The 21,781-nt window shown below is 37.7% G+C and overlaps 1 protein-coding gene across 1 annotated transcript in view; it reads left to right on the forward strand.

The window, feature by feature from the left end:
* The first annotated feature begins 326 nt into the window (after positions 1-326).
* Positions 327-21,781, forward strand: part of ZPBP (zona pellucida binding protein) — a 29,815-nt gene continuing 8,360 nt past the window's right edge. The window contains exons 1-6 of the mRNA XM_049830139.1: positions 327-603; positions 5,937-6,017; positions 9,138-9,263; positions 17,658-17,801; positions 19,661-19,879; positions 20,915-20,991. Coding sequence (XP_049686096.1) covers positions 327-603; positions 5,937-6,017; positions 9,138-9,263; positions 17,658-17,801; positions 19,661-19,879; positions 20,915-20,991 — 924 coding nt within the window. The remainder of the gene's footprint in view (positions 604-5,936; positions 6,018-9,137; positions 9,264-17,657; positions 17,802-19,660; positions 19,880-20,914; positions 20,992-21,781) is intronic.

Below are 21,781 nucleotides of genomic sequence, written 5' to 3' on the forward strand. Positions count from 1 at the left end.
AACGCAGCTGTCCCTGGAGCAGAGGGGCCGGCGTTAATGGGTTGGGATTCATTATGTAGAACCCGGCGGCCGCACGATTAAGGACGGAGCAGCCGCGGCGGCAGGTGTTTCCCCGGGGAAGGCAGCGGTGGGGCAGGGCAGGCTGCAGGCGGCCAGGCCCCGCGCCTCACCCTCAGCACTGCGGGCCGGGCCTCGCCTCGCCTCACCTCACCGCCCCCGCCCCGCCTCGCCTCGCCTCACCTCACCGCGCCCGCCTCCTCGCCAGGCGGCCGTTGGGGGCGGCTGCCGGCTGCCCAGCGGTCGGAAGAGGCTGCGGGGCTGTGGCGATGTGCCGCCCGGCAACGGTCGCCATCGGCCGCCTCACGGCCCGCCGCCTCCTCCTTCTCCTCCTCCTCGTCGTCGTCGTCCTGCGGCAGGCACCCCCCGCAGGTGCCGCCCCGGGCGGCGGGGGCCGGGCTGCCCCTCGCCTCAGGCCGGCGGCAGGCGGGGGAGACTCGGGCGGGTGGCGGGACGGCGGGGCCGAGGCGCAGGCTGCCCCTTCCCCGCAGGGCCTGGACGCGCAGCCCGGGGAGGGCTCCGGAACGTCGCCGTTTCCCGCCCCCGGTAGGAATTTTACCGGTTTTCCCGAGTTCGCTGCCCGCCCGTGCCTTTTGTCCTCGCCCTCACGCGTTTGTTCACGACGCTCCCTGAAAGCAGGAGTGCCTGTCACGACGGAGGTGGCCCTCTTGGCAGGCTGGTAGTTCTAAGCGCCTGTTGCGGTCTGGGGCCTGCCGTGGTGCAGGAGCTGTGCGCCGGGGGCCGTGTGGGACACCCGCCATATCCACCGGTGGGGTCAGACTTCCTTCACGCATGTGGAGGTGGATGCAGGCTATCTAAGTAAATTTTTTTTTTTTTTCCTCAATAACAGTGAGTTTTGGGGAGAGGGGGTGCTTCTCCTTCCTTACGTACCAAAGAAGCTGCGTGGTCGCTCAGGCAGCGAGTAGCCGGTTGATGTTGGTACTCGGCTGAAGGAGCTGCATCGCTTTGGTGAAGGCTCTGAGGGGCAGAAATAGTTACGTGGTAGGATACCGAGACTGTACATTTCTGGCGTACCAGTACTGGTCTTGTATCCATCCACTGTGTGCATAATTGCGGCTCTCGGCTGTCACTGATCCGGAGATTCAGTCGTACGGCCTCTCAACTCTGAGACTGGGAATGGCCTGAAATGACAGTCTCTGCTTCCCAGTGAGGTTTTGAAATTTGAAGGTAGTAAATCCCTCAGGCTTTCTGATAGTATTAAATTAGATTATTTAATTTGTACATTAGTGTGCATACATGCCAGATTTTCTTATTCCGTGGTCTGATTATGATTGCGTTTCACCAGTTCCTTTAGAAAGCCAGGGTCTTTTCCAGGAGCAAGATCAGAGGTGAAGTTCAAAGTTCTTCTACTCTGACAAAAAAGGGGAAAGCCATGCACAGTATTTTAGTGTATATTCAGTGAAAAGTCATAGTATTTCTTCTGTCTTTGGTTTTAGTAGGCATAATAGAGATTGTCAACTCAAAAAAAGACACTTCAATCTTATTGCACTGGGGTGCTACTAATATAGTCCGAGTTCAGACTGATGTAAAGAATACGAACCTTTTTCTTTAAGGGTTTGGGTTTTTTGTTTGTTTACTAATGCTGACAGTATTGGCTTATGTGTTTTCCCTTAAGTGAATACTTAAACTTTTTGAGGACAAAAAGTGGAGCATGTTTCTTAAAACATCTTAATTACATTTGACTTTTTTGAGCCATCTGAAGGAAGTTTCCATCTTACTGAAAAGATACAATATTTTTAACTTTAGCTGGCTCTATGATAAGGAAAAAAGTCTCCTTTTTAACTTATGGAACGTGTTAGTGGTGTAATTGTCAGAAAGGAAATGTGAAGGCCTACTTGAAAACACAAGATAGTTCATATCTTGCAGGTTTTTTGTCAAAAGGGTTAAACCTACCTGAGATTAGAAACTGAAGTTCGGTTTCTCCTATATGACTTTCATATGACTAGTAATAGAAATGGTAATATTTCTGCACAGCACTTAACCATCAGTAGGCAGCTTAGAAATGCCAGCTGTAATTAAAATACTTGGTTATAGAAAAACACTTGACTATTAGCATGATTGAGCAAAAATAACTTAAGTAGTGTTGCTATTTATATAATCTTTTGGTGCAGAAATCTCTTTACAAAAATTATCTCGAAACATAATTACTTTGAAAAACTTATAGCAATTACCATAACTTAAATAAATCTTTTCCTATCGCTTCATAGAATTTTAATTTCTAAATAAATTAATTGAAACTATGCCAGTTGAACATCCTAGTAATAAAGTATTTTATTAATTAATAAATTGATTGTTTAATTGTTTAAGGCTTATTTCATACTGTTTCCTTCCACTGTAGTTTTCAGAGCAAATTTAATTTTTGATGAATTATTGTGAAGATGATTAATTTTGCAATGGCAATGTTCACTTTAAGACTAAAAGATTCAGAATAAAATGTTTTATGAAATAGTAGAATATACTTGATGTGAAACTTTAAGTGGGTGAATGGTGTTCCCTTTCAACTCAGTAGGCATAGGAAGGAATGCTCATTCAGTCAGTACTATCCTACCCAGATTCCTCCTTTGGGCAGGAACTGGGAAGGGAATGCTCTTCACCTGACACTGTTGTAGCTCAGTCCGACCAGGGAGGAGCAGGAGGGGTTGTTTTTACATGTACAATCCACCTGCTACTTCTGATCTCTAATTGAGGCTCTTCCCCCTACAGGCAGAACCCCTTAGAAATACACGAGCTCAATTTTTGTGTGTTTGGGTAGAATTTATACATCTGCCAAGTAGATTTTAAATGCATCAAACAGGGTGTTACCATTTTACACTTAAATTTACCTCACTGTAGGATCTTTGGCCTGGTTCAGTGACGTAAGTTAGTAGTAAGGCTGTTAAATTTAACTCCATCAGATTTTAAAGTTGCTAGATGAATCCTCAAGTAACATAGGTACCTTATATGGCAAACGTACCCCTGAATTCCAGTCTTCAGGAGTGGCTCTTCAGGCAGCTGGGATGTTTCAATTGCCCTGGACTTGGGTGTGAATTACACCGAACTTCCATGTATCTGATAGTGATGTAAAACAACTTCATCTGTGTTCTTCTGCAAAAGAAACTGTTGCTCACACCTTGTATTATGCCTGTAAGAAGTACAAGACAATGAGGAATCAGACTCTATATATTGAGCTGCTTAATAAACTTTATTTGGGGAATTGATTCAGAAATATTTGTTTTTCTCAAAAGTGAGTGGAGCCGCTTTTCCCACTGCTTGTTAAGTGCAGGTTCAGATTGAAGGGATGGAGTAAGATATTTAATGAGTTTAAAATGCAGTTTAAGCAGTTCCCTTGTCCTCTATTGTTTTTTATTGCTCTTTCTGTGGGACTTAATGACCTCTTGATTTATTTTTTTTTCTATGAAAAGCATCTTTTTAACCTCATCACATGCACTCTTAAAATAGAAAGTGAGAATGGGAAGATGATTTGTGCTAGAGACTGCTGCAGGAAGTGCCATTTAAATTCCAGGTGATTAGGAGGAGAGCAAAGGAATTCAAGTAGGAAACCTGAAAAAAGGCTTGAAAAAAAATTAAAAGGCAGTGTAGAAAGTGAGGGAAAGAGTGTATGAGAGTTGGGATTCATATGCAGGCAGAAACATTTACTGACTGAAATGGCTGCTATGGAAGTGAAATGTGTATACACATGAAAGAGCATTTAAGCTGTCTTTCTCAAAATGTAGCAGGCAATGTCACTGAAGATACCAACAAAGTAATTCCAGCAGTTTTACATTATCTTCCTTCAGTAACTATATTGCTTCTGCTTTTTCTAATTATTTTTAAATAAACAGTTCAAGAGCTCCATCTTCGGGTTTAAGTTGTTATTATTGTAAAAAATATTACTTTCCTTTTGCATTAAGTAGTGCCTAAACATCCTATAAAGTTATGTATATCTGCTCATACCTTGTCAGTTTGCACTGCTTAAGTTTTCTAGATGCATTTCTTCAGTTGCCTTTTGATAAACTTTGAATACTTTCTGTCTAAGATTGTTGTTTTCAGTTTTTCTCTCATGAATTTATTTGGTTTTGGTGGATTATGTTTTTCCTTTCCAATTATGGTCCATAAATCAACTTGACAGTTCATAAAAGATTTATCGACCATGTGGACAGATAACAGTGGCAGAAGGAATTTTAAAACAGGCAGGCTTTCAGGTAGGTTTTATAATTTGCCATCAAGTAGTATGCTGTTATTAAAATCAAAGTACATGTTGATTTTTGTCAATGGAGAATCTGATCATGTTCTTTTGGGAGCTGAATTTTAGTGAAAAATTAGTTTTGTTTCTGACAGGGCAGCAGAATTCTAAAAGACTTAACATAAATATTCCAGTGAGAAAATTTTAATCCATTTTGTCTTTCAATAAAAGTCCTCTAATCCTTTTAGGAGGTCTCTGGGGCAAATGAAATTATTTGAAAAATTTTGCTCCTCAAATGAAGTTGTGGAAGTGGTACATTGGGAAGACATATTGTGAAGTAAATTAAACTGTTAGTCACAGAAATCCATCATATATGAGACTACTCTTACGATTATCTTAGTTTTGGTTTTTTGGGTTTTTTTCTCAAGCAAGGTTTAATTTCTTCTTACTTCCTAGGTATTTTCAGTGGTGTACTCTGCTTACATTCTGAAATTACAAGTACAGGCAGTTCGTTTAACTTACTGTTATTATCTTGTCCTGATAGCTGGAGAATCTTCCCTGCTTATGTTTTCCATAACAACACTGTAGAGAAGTACAATTACCATTTGTATAATAAATGGGGTGAATTGATGATTTCCCATTATTGCTTGAAACAAGATAAATCAAAAAAGCTGGGACTCGACCCCATCTCTCTCATTGCCCCCAACAGATGCCTTAATCTATAACCAGTTTACCAGAGTATTTATTTTTGCTTTTAGTTTTTGAATGTTGAACCTAAGTTAGCAATAAGCACTGATCCGGTGCCACATAATTATTTAGCCCATCTTCATAAGATAATTGCTGCTGATGGTATGTTTGGTATTTTATTGCTGTCTTTTGTACTCAAAACTTTCTATTCCTTTGTTATTTACTTTCTTTCCCAGATTCCCCAAAAGAATTAGAAATCACAAGCATATCTTAACTCCCAGTAACCTATGTTCTTTCCAAGCAGGAGGTGGAGACAAAGAACACAAAATGCTGAGAGGTCTCATTGCTGTTATCCTTCTGCTGGCTTCAGTTCTGTATCTCTGGAAACTCTGTAAAAGATACTCAGATCTGATTTGTACTAGAATGCCCACCTGAAAGATACTTCCGTTTTCTTTCAGAAGCCTTGTATGTCTTGCAAAGCTTTGCAATCTTTACGAACTCGTTCTAAATTTCTATTTAAAATAGAAGAAAGGCAAATTAAAATATCCATAAAATACCTTGTATTTCATTTCATGTGGAAATTAAGAAAATCACAATCATGACAGAACCTAAGTTCATTGCTTCATTAATGGTCAGCATATGTGTTGACTGACATCCCGACTGAGGGTATCACAAGAATGCAGCTAAATTTTAAACTCATTTTGGACAGTGCCTATCCCCGTTTCCCCATTACGGACAATCTTAATTTAAAATGTGACAGTTCTTTTGTAAAACACTAATATGTTTAAATCTAAACTTAAGTGCTGTTTAGAATAAGGATGCTTTTTCTGGTATTGGGCCTTTGCCTTGGTTTTTGTTGCCTTAATGAGAGTCATGTGTTAAGACATTAGGCAGACATATCCATTGAAGAACAAGTCTATAAAGGGTGTAGGTTAACCTGAAGTATCTTGCTTGCTTTTTCAGATAAATTAAATAGTTGTATTAATGTCACTGTTTTATCTTTTAACAGTTCAACCCTCAAAGAGATTTTTCAGAAGTGCAGGGCCAAGACACAGTAGCTTAAAAATAGTGGGATCTGTCATACTTCCAGGTATTTTTCTTTAAACATAATGTACAGATCTTAGTGAAAATACTGTTTTTACCAAGAAAAGGCCCTTCTTTATCATATCCCTTGTTGTTGAATTGTTTTAAGTGGTTTGTTTAATTGCAGTTCTGTACTGACTTATGTATACTTAATAGGCCATCCCACAGAATGTATTTCTGTCACTGGAATTTATTTTTTATAGATTATTTTATTCTTACTCATAATTTTTATGAAACTGAGATAATTATTTTCTGTAATTGTTATAACAATAACAACGTTCTGTGTACTCTTCCACCTGCCTGTAGGACTCTTGCTTGGAAATACTGCTTTCTTCCACTGTAGGTATTCGAGCTTCATCTTACTTGTTATGTACACATAACCTGAAGCTTGAATTTTATGTTATATTCTACAACAAAAATTAAGAAAAGTTAAGAACTAATTGCTTTCTAAGTTAAATCCATCTAACTCCAGAATATATTATTACCCCTTTCTTTTTTCAGGAAGCTAAACAATTATTGGAAAATCTGAAAATTAAATTAAAAGACCAGGCTGTTCCTTACTGCCATATATTTATTCATGTTGCTTTTTCTCCAAATGCACATTGCTAGCTTGATTTTGGTAATGTTCTTCCTCATAGTTTTTTCCATGTGTGTTTTCCAGTAACAGCTTTACTAGTAGCATATTTAGGAGTGATACTTCTGTTTTTGGGGGAAAGCTAAGAGATAACATTTTTTGACCCTTTTTTTTGGGTACAGATTCTTAGTGTATCAATTTTTGTCCAAAGGTGAAACAGTTCTGGGAAACAGTTTCTTTTTAAGGGTTTCTCTTAGTATTTTATCTTATAATGCTATTTAATGTTAAGTAATGGCTCTGAGTGGTCTAAAGTTTCATCCTATTAGTGTACTTTTTCTCTCTTCTGATTCTGACCCATGTCTGTAAACATGGCTAGTACTTGAATGGCTGAAGGCAATTTGAAAGTTAGAAGGTGAGATTAAAATGTTTTATCCCAACTCTGTTTCTAAATAATTTAGTATTAATAAAGAATGTTCCCACCTTCTCTGGGACAGACCATTGTAAGTATACTAGATTTGGTTCCAGTGTTCTTTTGAGATGGTGGGCAACATCTTTGAGGGTTTTTTTTCCCTGAAATTTGGTTAAATACAGTCCTGCACTTTTAAAATCCTGCAGTTTTAAAATACCTGACATAAATGTTCTGTTTTGGATCTCTATATAAGGTAATTATTTTTATAATGAAGAGAATATGAACAAATAAGAAAAAACAGCAAAGAACTTTAATTAAAGGAGTAAGACTTTACTTGGAAAGCAAGAAGAATAAGGTTATATCTGATAGATATTTTTTCAACCATTATTTTCTATCAGATACCCTTCTGTATCCTATTATACATGCTTACAAAACTGTCATGGAAGTTTAAAGTGGTGGAACAGAATTTACCATCTTGGCAGGTTTCAATAATAGTGACACCATAATTTTGTTACTTTTCATTATGGAGATGTAATTTTTTTTCATATTGCTATAAGACAGAACAGAGCGACCTTGAGCAAATAAAAAACAAAATGTGAAGTGGGAGAGATAAGCAATGTACACAATTTTGCCCCAATAGATGACTACTGAAGCCAGTTGGTTAGTAAATTTTGGAAAAAAAAGTATTAAGGATTTGCAATGGAAAAAAGACTAATCATATTGGCAATTGCATTAACATGTAGAATTCATATTAGTTTTCATGCTTCAGGGTTAAAAAATGAAACACCACCTGTAAATGACATTTATTTTCATGATATACTACCGTACAATTGAAAATAGATACTTCGCTGTTTTCTGCAGTATAAGCTACTGAAAAAAACTTTATTTGGTGGGATGGACATACATACTGATCTTAAGACTATCAAAATTCTGAAGTTATTCTTATGTATTAAATGTTATATCTAAGTCTTTATTCTGTTTAAACAACTTAATACTGTAATGTGAATGTAAGTGGCTTTTCATTTTTTAATTAAAGCAAAAAATCATACTTGGAGAGGAGAGAAAACTCTGGTGGCATTACCGCCAGTTGCCATAATGGAAAAGTGAAAACTTTTTCTAAGCATTAATCCTTTCCTGCAACAAATACTTAAACTGTTTTCCACTTGCAGGGAATCAGAAATAGCCAATGGTGAGATAACATTGTGGTCATTTGCTTATTTGATTAAGTTTTAATTATTAGTCAGATTCTCCAAATCACAAGTGTTGTAGTAGCTGTAATGTTTTATATTAGTTGTAGCTTTTCAGTGGCATTAGGGTAGCCTTGTACAGAGCATGGTATATTCAAGTTTAGTTAGACCTAGAGCTTAAGTACCTAGCATCCCATGCTTCTGAAGAGGACAAGTACTTTGCAGAATGTCAGTGGGAAGGAAAATAAAACAAATTGTACACACTAAAATCCTGCATATTATGGAATTGATTATGACTATATGAGTTGTAGTTTTTAGAAACAACTGAAGATCTAGAAGCACCTGTATGTTACAAATCACATACAAGATGTGCACACCTGCTTTTACTGTGGGAAAAGGCTTAAGTAAATCCTTCTCTTACTCAGTTTGCTTCCTATCTCATTATCTCTGAATTAAACAAGAGGTAGCTCACCATTTAGTCAGCTACAACACTAAACCTGTTTCAGGCAAGTACATTGTGCACTGGTAAAAGGCAATTGCTAATAGAATGGAGACAGCAAGCTTTTAAGTCTGAGTATCATGCACCAGCATACTGCAAATACACTCTCTCCCCGTGTGTGTTGGACATCAGTTGAGACAGAACGCTGCAGAAGCCTGTGTTTGTGAGAACCTACTAAATGACATAATCCATTCAGGAGGATGTTACAGTGCACCGGGTTCATGTTTACACAACCAGATAAGCCTAGAACGAGAAAGAACTCTCTTAATTTTATTTTCTGGAGAAAACAAACCTGCTGTCTATTTGGTATTTCATTTTGATGGTAGAGATAACAGAACCAGTCCCAAAATTAGAACTCCATTCAAGATCATTGTTGAACCACTGTCTTGAAATTTATGTAGCTCACTGTTAGGATACCATTGATTAATACTTGATGCTAATGATAAATTTTTTTTCAGTCAAAGTTTATGTCAAGCTGAATCACAACAGTCCACGTATTTTATGTCTGACAAATCATCTGCGAAACTTAGAACTGATTGATCCAATATTCCAGTGGAATGGACCAGGTGGTGGTCTTTCTTCAGGTAAGGAGTTATTTTCTTATATGTCCTCCCTCACACTCTCCTCTTCTTCCCTGCTCCCCCCAAAAGCAACATGAAGGTTATAAAGGTGGGAATGTAAATGGAGAAGTAACTGAGGATGCATTGTGAGTGTTTGCACGTATATCATATAAATTAACTTTCACTTTTCTGAGAGAAAGGGGTGGGATAACCAAACTAAAACACATTTTCAGGTCTCTGTAGACAATGGTGCCATATCTAAAGAGTGCTAGATGGAGCAGGGCATGTTGGATGGAACAGAGGCTGAGGATGACATTCTTTGCAGCATTGAGAGACAGCTGGCCGCATTCTGCAAGGACAGAATAATAGGATGATGGGTGGTGTGATCTAGCCCAATTGCCTGCTCAGTGACAGGCTACCTTCAGATATGAACTTGCTCAGTGCCTTGACCACTTGAGTTTGGGGAATCTCTTGTCTGTCCTTGGAGATTTTCTGTCTTTGCTGTGCAACCTGTTCCACTTTTTTCTTATTTTCAATCATAATATCCCTTATTGTAACTTGTCATCATTGCTGCTTGTCCTTTTGTGGTGTACCTCTTAAAAGTACAGGTTATTCTTCCCTGTATCTCCCCTTAGGTAGTGAAGGACTGCAGTTCCCTCCTTAGACTTTTCTAGGGTAAAAATCCTAATGTCCTTTGCCTCTTTTTCTATGCTTTAACTCCCTAATCATTGCAGAAACCTTCTTGTTGACTTGTTCTAGTTTGTTAGTATCTGTCTTGTACTGAGGAGTCAAAACAGGGCACAGTGTTCTGGAGTGCCCAAATGAGTGCCAAGTAGGGAGAGAATAAGCACTTCATTTAACCTGCTGGATATACCATTGCTAACGCAGCCCAGTATACAGTTAGCCTTCACTGCTGCAAAAGTGTGCTTCTGATTCATATTCAGTTTTAAATCCACCAGGACTCCCGGGTACTTTTTTGCAGGGCTGCTCCCAGGTCATCTGGTCCCCAGCAGCATATGTTGCTGCTCTTATTCTGTCCCAGGTGAAGGACTTTGCATTTGTCACTGTTGGACTTCATCAGGTTTGTGGCAGACTGTCTCTCTAGTTGTGCAAGGTCCCACTGAATGGCAGCAATCTCCTGTGGTGTATCAGCTCTCCCGCCAAGTTGATGTCTTTTGCATACTGGACAAGAAGGCATTCAGTCCTGTGGTGTAGGTCACTGGTAAAGATGTTAAGCAGTTCTCGTGCTTTTATCAGCCCTGAGGAAAGCCCTTCATAACTGTCTGCTAGGTAGACCAATCTTCAAAATGATGATGCAGACAGTTTTTCACCCATCTTGTATTCCACTCATCTAGTCCATATGTCCATAGTTGGGCTACAAGGATGTGATGAAGTACCATATTGAAATCCTTGCTAAAGACTTTCAGCGTATATGACATCCACTGCTTTCCCTTCATCTTCAGAGGCAGTTGTTTAATTCCAGAAGATACTCGGGCTGATCAGCAATGATTTGCCAATGGCAAATTGATGCTGCCTTTTTTCAATCACTCTCTTGTCACTCAAGCATCTGGAGTGGCTTCAAGCAGTTCTATCATCTTTGCAGGGCCTGAGGTGAGAATGGCTGAACTGTGTTTCCCTGGGTCTTCTTCCTTGCCTGTTTTAGGATGGATGTATTTTTTGGGTCTTTCTGGTCACTGGGGACCTCATCACCATCAAAATAGACAATGGTCATTAATTAGCTCACTCAGCATCCTCAGATGCATCTCATTCTGGTCTATAAACTTGTATATGTCCAGCTCACTTAAGTCCCTAACACTACACTTCTCTCTCCCTGTAGCATCTCCTCTAAACTCTGGTACAGCCTGGGGCAGGGCTGGCAAGAAGACCTTGCTAGGAATGAGTGAAACAAAAGCGGCATTGTGTGTCTCTAGTGTTTTCAATGTCATTTTGTCACTAGGTCAGTCAGCCCCATTCAGCCTGGGGCCAACATTTTTATTGCCCTTCCTCAATTGCATGCGTTTCTATTGGCCAGTCACATCGTATCTGTATCAGTGATTTGGAAAAGGGGATTGAGTGCACCCTCAGTAAGTTTGCCGACGACACCAAGTTGGGAGGGAGGGTTGATCTGCTGGAGGGTACGAAGGCTCTACAGAGGGATCTGGACAGGCTGGATCGATGGGCCAAGGCCAACTGTGAGGTTCAACAAGGCCGAGTGCCGGGTCCTGTGCTTGGGTCACAGCAGCCCCATGCAGCACTACAAGCTTGGGGGAGAGTGGCTGGAAAGCTGCCCGGCAGAAAAGGAGCTGGGGGTGCTGGTTGACAGCCGGCTGAATATGAGCCAGCAGTGTGCCCAGGTGGCCAAAGGTGGTCAACGGCATCCTGGCCTGTATCAGAAATAGTGTGGCCAGCAGGAGCAGGGAAGTGATTGTTCCCCTGTACTGGGCACTGGTGAGGCCGCACCTCGAGTCCTGTGTTCAACTTTGGGCCCCTCACTATGGGAAAGACATTTGAGTTGCTGGAGCGTGTCCAGAGAAGGGCAACAAAGCTGGTGAGGGGCCTGAGCACAAGTCTTATGAGGAGCAGCTGAGGGAACTGGAGTTGTTTAGTCTGGAGAAAAGGAGGCTGAGGGGAGACCTTATCGCTCCCTACAACTACCTGAAAGGAGGGTGTAGTGAGGTGGGTGCTGGTCTCTTTTATTAACTAGTGATAGGATGACAGGAAACGGCCTCAAGTTGCGGCAAGGGAGGTTTAGATTGGATATTAGGAAAAATTTCTTTACTGAGAGGGTTGTCAGGCATTGGAATCGGCTGCCCAGGGAAGTGGTTGAGTCGCCATCCCTGGAGGTATTAAAAAAGCATGTAGACGAGGTACTCCAGAACATGGTTTAGTGGGCATGGATGATGGTTGGATTTGATTATCTTGAAGGTCTTTTCCAACCTAAATGATTCTGTGCTTCTATGACCCCTTGCCAGTTTCAACTTCTGGTTAATCTGTTCATGGAGGATTTAAACATTCTTTTTCAGAAGGATGCTGCTAATGAAATCATTGTCCTAATCTGTTAGTATGGCATGAGAACCCCAAATCATTGTTTCTGCAAGGAGTATGTTGGGCTACTTCTTCTTACGTTATTTTTCTCACATAATAAGGATTGCTTATCTTTCCAAGTCTGAGCAGGGAACCCAAGTTCTGTTTTTTGTTTCCTTTCATGTATGTCTCATTTACCCTTTACTGTAATTTCATTTTTAAAAAGAACAATAAGCATTGTGATGAATTTGTAAACCTGTTTAATCTCTTATTTTAGTTTACAATTTAGATTATGAACAATTAATCCTGAGCTTAATCTGATCAGACAGAGGACAACCTCCTGATTCACAATTAACAAAAATTGCCCATTTCGCTCCTCTGGCTTCTGTTTACTCAAACTGCAGTTTCAACAGTGTAGAACAGAAAACCATGGAGACCTCAGACTTCTTCCAGTTGACAGGTTTAAATCTCTTCAGGCAGATTGCTTCAGATTGCCAAATTGCTATGCCAACCTTGGTTCAGTAGCAAAAAAGCTATGGTGGCAGGGGTTCTTGGCACTTCAGCAACTTCAGGTGTACTAGAACCAGCAGCAAGTGGGCAAAACCCATTTCAGTAAGAGAAGAAAACTTGTGTTTTTCTGACATGACTTTTATAGGGATGAGAGAGGTTTTAGAAATTTTTTTTTTTAAAAAAAAACAGTAATGAGAGGACTTGAGCTTCAGCCACCACAATTTTGGGTAAATACCACAAAGATGTCTTAGTCTCCTAGGGCTGTTGTGACATTCATTATTTTTTTTTGACTCAAAGAAAGTATAAACAGACAAAAAGCTAAGGTTTCTAGCTCATGAAATGTTTGCTGTATAAAAGAATTTGATCACTTGGTCTCCTTTTAGAATGGGTGTAATCCTCTCCAAGTGGTAAAAATTATCTGGGTTTTGGTATCGCTAGTTAAGTCTTCTAACATCTGTCATAGCAAATCTCCCTAACAGTGGGAAACTAGGATTCATAAACCTTGCTTCATAGATTATTTCATACTTTTTCAGTGTGGTTGTAGGAAAGAAAAGAAAAGAACCCTTTCAGTGGAAATGTAGAACTGTGAATCGAGTTTTAGGAAGGTCTAACAAAATACTGCTTTTTGAAATGCTTCAAAATAAATGCAATTATTCAAGCATAAAATCTCTAGGAAGAGAGCCTATCTTTCATTATACTATCTGTCATAGTTAGAAAAATCAGATTCTCTTTCAGGCACACGAGCCCTTGACACACAACCCAAGAAGGTGTTTTGTGCCCTGAAAGTCTGTCTAGCTATATACATCAAACTTCATGGCTACAGTAAAACCTCACAAATAGCAGTAAACAGTTTTCTTTCCGTAGGCATTAAAAAACAGTTCTGTTTTTTTGACAAGCAGCTTTGTTCACAGATAATTCCAGTCCACTTACATGCAGTTGAGAGTAATGAAAAATTAAATACTGCACAAAATGTAATTTAAAATCATTACAACTTTAAAATTAGCCAATCACTTTTCCTCATTTAGTATAGTGAATCTATTGTACTAAGATCTGGAAATGGTACTTTGAAGTTTTTAAACAGCTGTTGGGCTGGTTGGGAATAAGAGGTTTTCAGAATATACTTTTAAGTGGAGGATAAAATCTTCAAAATAATTGCTTCTTGTATTCTGGATCTTAAAGTTTTACGGCATAAACCAGCATTTTTTATGGTGTTATGAACAGCTAAATAGAACAGAAAAGAGGAAGCATTTCAGTCTTTATTTCCAAATGAAAACATTGGAATAGGCCTGTTCTAGTTTGGAGAAGATGAACCTAAGAATTTGGAATTACAGGAAAGTTACTGCTTTTCATACACACTGCCATCTAATATATGCATAGAAGGAGTATTTTTGTCAGAAGATGGTTACTGTCCTTTCATAGGACTGAAAAGTGTACTATAGTTATATGAAACAAAGCAACTGACAACCTGCACTGAACCTCTCAACTACAAGCTAAACCCCAGATATTCTAAAACCTACTATTGGTATATCAAACAGTTCTTCTGTGGAGAGGGAAGGAAAGAGAATCTGAAGAAATATGAAGCTGCTTTTAGATGTGTGTATCTGTATACTCATGCTATCCTTATAACTGATAAATGACTTATACATGTGTCCTGAGAGACTGTCAGAGTCCTGTCTGGACTACAAAACAGTAGGTTTCATTCCTAAGCAGCTTTTCAGGTGAACTCAAGTTTATTATATACCATGTTAGCTTTTGTTTCTGTACATGTATAATTAATCACTGAATTTACCTATTTGGACATCTTTAGATATTGCATATTTGAATTTGAACATGCTCCGTAGTTTAATACAAAGATTAGAATTCATTATCTGGATCGATAGCTGTTTCTAAATGCCTGAAAAATCTGTTTCTGAAAAGCCCGTTGGCCTGATTCTGCTGTCATTTACTTTTGTTTTTAATATATAATTTTAAAATACAGAAGTTGCTTTACAGTAAAACTGGTCTGAATAAGAGGTGGGGTGGGAGGATGGTAAGTAACTATTTTTTTGCACTGAAAGAACTGGAAGGACAATCAATCTGTTGCTTTTAAGTTTAGTAAACAGAAAAATGAAAATATAAGAACACTTAGTTTTAGATTTAATTACACAAGGGTACAGAAACTTAAGGGATTTAGTCTCTGTAATGTAATTCTCACAGGAATAGCTGTTTTGCATCCTTCTAATTCCTGAGGATCCTGAAAAATGGTCTAGCTTCCTCTCTTAGCATGAATTAAAAAAGAACTTCTGTTTTAAATCATGCCAGTTTTCACTGACTCCAGGAAACCTCTGAACTTGATCACATTTCTTTTTGTCCATCATGCATGTGAAATGCCTCCTATGTAATAGAGGCATATTAAATCATATCATGTAATTCACATCACAAAATGTGATGTGAAATCCTGCTCATCTGTTTTACTGAACCTGCTGCGGATGAATAACATGGAAAAAAATTAGATTTAAGAAAAGGGTGGATAGCTTAATAACTTTTAAAGTTTTGTTTTAAAGCTAACAGTCTGTTTTGTGAACCCAAACTTATCTGAGTAGGCTGTATTGATTCAGATAACCCCATTGGAGCAAGGCATTTTAAGTGCAGTTTCTCTTATAAACACTAGGGGGGGGAACCCCAAAACAACATAACAGGCTCTTGATTTCATGATCCAAAAGGAGATTCTTTACACACAGACATACCATTAAAATAATTAATGGTTACTATGTAAAAATTCTGATCTTTTCTGGTATATGAAGCATTCATTATTCAAGGTAGGATAAAATTCTATAATAAAGTCAGTGACTCAGTCCTTCAGAAGAACACTTTTCCATTTCTGCTAATGTACTTTCTAGAAACATTTGTGACCAGATCTCTTCACTGGATTTCCAAGTTTTGTCTTTTGCAGACTTGTTGTCATCTTTGCAGTTCAGTAATGCGTTTTGTAAGTATAGTAAAGCTGTCTGTGATATATCTTAAAGGTGCTCTGGCTATCCAGTCAAGTAACGGTGTTGTTGCTTTTGGCCCACACAGGGCAGTTGCATATGCTAAAGATCAGAACTATAGTTCTTAAATCTATGCTGTTTTTCTGACAATATTAATCCGATAGCTATTCCAGCATACAGTAGCAAATGACATTCTAGTTTATAGACTTAACAACCTGAGTAGTTCATCATCAGATTAAAAACCTCTTCATCACCCAAAAAATGAGACAGTGTGCCGTTAATGTGAGAGCCTAGACTGATACAGAATCCCAAACCATTCTTGTCAAAGAATCTGCACTTTCAGTCTTTTTAATAGTAGTCTTTTTTTACCAGCACTTGATATTTTTTTTAAACACAGTGATATATATGACAAAATTAAGTTAATTAAAAGCTTAAATGGTTTCTTGAGGAACTAAGTTGTGCTACACCTTTCTGCCAAGTATGTAAAAAGATGCACTTCAATCAGGCTATTTTTTTCCCCCAATATCTTTCTTAGAATCACATACCAGGAAAATCAGCATGCACCTACAGTAACATGTTAGTTTGAATAGGAGTGTGACTTTGAACTGAATTGCTTGATTGTACCCACTTACCACATTCTGTTTGGATCATGCTCTGGTGTTTGAGTGCACAAAGTGGATTCATTTTGGATGAAGCTAATTGGAAAGGTTTGCGTTGAGAAATAATGCGTGCCTGACCTGTAAAACCAGATTAGGACTGGTCTGAAGTAAAAGCCCTAAGATGTGTGTAGTATAGATTTCATGTCCTTAGCATTGATTTTTTTCGGTCTAAAAATATGCTGCTTTTGCACCACACTAATTGTCTAAGCTTCCATCATCTACATAAAAGGTCTAAATTATTTAGGATGTTAAAAAGATTTTTTTTTTTTGCATCTGAAAATAGAAACAAAAATCCATTCTCAAAATATTTTATCAAAGTGAGTATTTTACCTTGAAATCTATTACAATTGACTCTAATCTAGTGATTCCCATGGTTTCCTTTGACAGCATGATCGGCTGCATGTTACTATTTGAGAAACCCGTGTCTCTATTGTTACTGCCTGAGGACTTTTCAAGTCAGGAAAGGACTCATCAACTGTCATCATGTAACCCCCATGCAGGCTACATGGGACAACTCTATGGCTCATTATCAGTGCCCAAATCTGACCTTAAGCAGTTCTTTCCTTTCTCTTTAAAAACCTAGTTAAAGAGCCACGCTTATGATTTGTCCTTTGAAGAAGGATCCTACTTCCTCTCTGCCTTGAACTGAAGACTTGTGTTAAGACTTTGGCCACCGTAGCAATGCATATCCTTCCATACAGAAAGATTATTTTACCATCCTAATCATACATGATTCTTATTTTGGCATACACATACAATTTTTGTGGAAGGTCTGTTATACAGTACTTGCTTAACTTGAACTTCCTGTCTTGCCTACTTTGACGTTTACTGCTTGTTAAGCACCACCAGCAGCTAATTCATGAGGCGGTTCCTGAAGACTGAAAGGTTAGTAGTCAGTTTAACTATATAGAGGTATAAAAAGAGATTATTTTCCCCCTTTGTCCTTTTATTCTGGGAGTTCTTTGCTCTTGGAAGTGTTATTGGAGAGAACAATAGATGTCTGAGATCAAATAAAAACAGGTTTCTAGGACTGCTTTGTCAACCAATACTTAAAAAACACAGCAGCAATAAGGCATATTTGTGTAATGCTGACCTGAGTTAACACCCGGTCAGCTTCAGTTTCCGAGTCCTATGCCTTCAGCTGAATCCATAATATTATTTTGTGCACAGCTTAAGAGTAAATAACAATTTGGACCCTTACTTTCTGCACTTTCTCATGACGACAACTAAATTTATTTCATTATTGTCTTTACTAGAAAACAGCAGTGTGCAAATATCACCAGCAGGAACTTTAATATTGAGACACTTCAACCTGAGTGGAGTTTACACTTGCTCCATTGTTTATAAGCTTACAGCAATGCAACCTGATAAAAACCTCATAATAAAATATCTTATTTATGGTAAGTTACCAATCCAGGTAAATGTGTTGTTGCCTTGAAGAAATTTTATTTTTAAAAACATGTGTTTCTATTTTAAAATAAGTAGGCTTATTTAGAATTTAATTTGCAGAGATGAAGACATTCTGTTTCTCTGGAAAATTGTTTTTTATATAAGTTGCTACCAGGCAGTTCATTTAACGTCATTTACAGAGCCTTAAGTGAAGCTCAGTGGCTGACTGAGGAACTTATGAATACAGTTCTTTTTTAAAGAAACATAAAACATAATGAAATGTAACAAATTGAATAGGCAGTAATCCTTAATAACATTAAAATGGTATAATTTTAAACTGAATTATTCTTTGAGATTAATTTAGCACAGCCATATAGATTTATTTCACACATATTAATGCCTTAATTATTGCCGGATTGTGTTTTTTAAGTACCTATCATTTAATGATGTAATATTTGTAGCTTATTCTTTCCTATTCTGATTACATTTCCTTCTGTCAGCAGGTAAAAAGTCTTTGATAAAGTGAAAGATTGTAAAAGCAATGTCATTTATTCATTACTAGCTCTCCTTTTCTTCTTTAAAGGATATTTTATTCTTGTGGAGATGTAGGCAAGAGCTCTATTGCCTTCAGCAGGAACTACATCTGATCTTGAATTTAAAATGCGTACCAGTGCTCATTTAGAAACATCTTAGAGCACAAAAACATAAATTAACCTCTGATGTAAATTAATTTTACTGTGGCACAGCAGCCGTCATACAGAATAACTATGACTTCTAGCAGCTGGCTTGCTTGACAGAACTGGAAAGGAAAAAGTTTCTTTTAAACAGTTTTGATGGAAAAGGTTACAGTTTTCAGTAATGCAGACTTATATCCTTCAATAAGGATCAAATCTGAGTGTTAACATACAAAATACAAGCTTCATACATACATACAAAAAAAGCTGGAATATGCAGCAGCAAGGGAAAAGAAATGGGGAAGGCAAAAGCAAGGTAGAGGATCTAATGAGCTGTCTTGATTGGGTACCATATTTTGGATGTTCTGCTGCTTCTTTCAGCTGGTTTGGTTTCTATTCCTTCGTTATTTCTTCCCTGCCACCCCCTTCTCATTTCTGTGATTATACCCACACCATGACCCCTGTTCTTCATTCTTTTATTCCTATTTTCTATTTAACATTGTGCTCTGTTAATCTGCAGCTTTGGGTAAGTAGAGTGGTTATCATGAAATAACTAGAAACATGCATTTTATGCTACATTGGCATATTTGTAAAAGATGCCCAGGTGTGCATTTAGCTTTGCAGTAAAGGTGAAATAGCTGATCCATCCATAAAAGTAAATTTCATACCTATATGGAAGCTATATGCTCACAGAGTAGAAATTCCTGTTCATCTTAACTAGTTCATCTTCTATTGATCTCTGGGGAAGAGGATTCTGTTTTTAAGCCCTTTAAAATACTTCTGTGATAGTTGACTAAAAAATATGTAACATACTATGGTAACTGTCCATAATTTGTGAGATGAAATATTGTGCCACCAACTAAAGGGTATTTTGTATGCTTCTTAACCTTACCGTTCATATTCTTAATCCCTTTACGGTAATCTCCTGTTGGTTTAAAAATTTAAAAATTACAATAATAAAGAGTAAGACTTACTGACGGATATAAGTAAGAATGTTGACTTGTAAAAATCTTAAGTGTTTCCAACTGGCACAGCATACACTATTTTATCATTAAAAATTCTCTGGGGGTACAAAATAGGTTTTGTTTATAAATTAAGTATTTAAATTGGCAATTTTATTTTCTAATATACAAATTACTTTTCTTCTCTTTACTTCATATATGTTCCTCATCATCTTTGACATTTTTTTCCTGCAGCTTATTCTGATCCTAAAAATTACTATGAGTTCACAGCCCAGTATCACACAGGCCCCTGCAACAGTTCTCATAACACTTCTTTTGAGAAAGCATTGCTTCAGATACTAAGCAAACTTGTCGCTGAACTTTCTTGTGAGGTTACATTAATTAAGTCAGAATGCCATCACGTAAAAATGCAGAGAGGAGGTCTACAGAATGAAATCTTCTTTACATTTTCAGGTAAAAATCTGCTTTGCTTTTAAAGAATGGCTAGAATTTTTATATAGTTAATGGAATGTATTTACTGCTTATAAAGTTTCTTGATTGGAAAAATGCTTCAAAGTATTGCATGTGAAATTCATGTCAATAGCAAAAAGATAGTTGATCTACTCAAAAGTGTGTATTTTACATTATTTCAGAAGAGCTTTAGAACATTTTATAGCTGTGGATAGATCAATAGATTTTTAATTTCGTATCATAAAACATTATCACGTCCCTTGTTGCACACTCACATAGGAAGGAAAGTGATACAGTGCATTCTGTAACTTCCCAGATTACCTTCATCTAGTCACCTACAATAGGTGTATAAATGACTCCATGGATGTGCCTTGGTCTTTATAATCAGCTTCCAAATGACAGACTAAGGCTGAATATCCCATTTTCAAGAACTAAAGTTAAATGAGATGAACTTCAGTACTTGTCCTTCTTTAAGTGGCAACAATAAAAGAGGGAGACTTCATAATTTTCCATTTCTTTTAAGACAAAAGAAGCCTAAAGGAGGGGAGCAGGGAAAATGTTTAAAAGCACTAGATATTGCCCTGATTGATTGTTCTTGAGAGAAAACTTGAGTCCGTTGCAGAAATAGTCAGAAGCCTGAACTGTTAGGGTTCCTGGTTTGAAGACCTGAGTCTTCATAAAACCACAATGGCAGGCAGGTAATTAGAGAGTAGCTTATTTCTTTTGAAAGGATTCAGATATTTATAAATCTGGGAAGAGTCCAGAATTATACATTTCCTTGCCATTAGAATTTACAAATAAATGACAGTTCCCATAAGATATTTAAGTATACTGAAAATTATACGTAGATGTATAATATCTATAAGAGGACAAGCTCTGTGATTTCTTTAAAACATTGCAAGTTAGACATATGAAATATGGTAAAATGTCCTAAATACTTGCATCAGAACTGACTAGAATCTTAAATGAGTAAATAAAAAAATAAACGTCAATTTCATTGACCTTGTTCTTCTATAAACAGATTGTGTTTTGTTATAGTTGCTTCCTTAGACAGAGAAAAACACAACAGACTGTGTCAGCAAAGTGCTTGTGATGCAACTCGTAGACTAAACAAGGTATGGTAGATGGAAGAATAAAAAGGCAACTAACATAATAAGCTACTCTCACAATAAAGTATAACAACATAAAAAATGAAACGTACTTTGTTTAGTAAATTAATAAATTTATATAAAAGTTTTAGTGGATATATAATTTGTATCAGTTAAAATATTTTATTGCTGTTTGGCAATATTGCTAATATTCTATTGCCATTATGGATAAGGCAGATCATGCGATCAGTCGATATTAAAGACAGTACATTAAGAGTATGAAAAGTGGCAAGACAATTGGGAAACTTTGAACATGTGCTATCTTATAAATATCAGATGTGCTGTTTTGCAATGGGAGTGCCTTTCTATCACTTCAAAGTGATTTTATTATTGATCTGGCAGAATTTTAGCTTTTGAAGGCATTTGGCTTTTACAGTAGAGAACCAGAAGCCAGAGTCTTGCTTACTAGGTTAACTGTTAATTCAGAGGTTCTTAAGGGAAAAAGGAGAAAGGGGAAGGGAAGTACAGAAGGAATACCAATAGCAGGTAGGCAAATCATGCTTCGGGATTCCAGTGGAAGGGTGAGGGGGTCTAAAATAACATTGTGCTTATTAAGCAGCTTCCATCATGCCCACTGAAAAAAAACCCCTAAATTTGTGGGGAAAGCTCATGATCAAAGTTCATCTTTCTAAATGCAGACAAGAGGATCAAATTAAGAGAGCATGAGTAAACGTGGTTTTGCCAATTTGTGTATGTACTGAACCTTGCAAGCCTATTAAAGGATTTTTTTTTTCTTTGCTTTTTCTTTTTAGCTTTC

The sequence above is a fragment of the Accipiter gentilis genome, chromosome 27 (assembly GCF_929443795.1).
Source record: "Accipiter gentilis chromosome 27, bAccGen1.1, whole genome shotgun sequence".
Lineage (NCBI taxonomy): Eukaryota > Metazoa > Chordata > Aves > Accipitriformes > Accipitridae > Astur > Astur gentilis.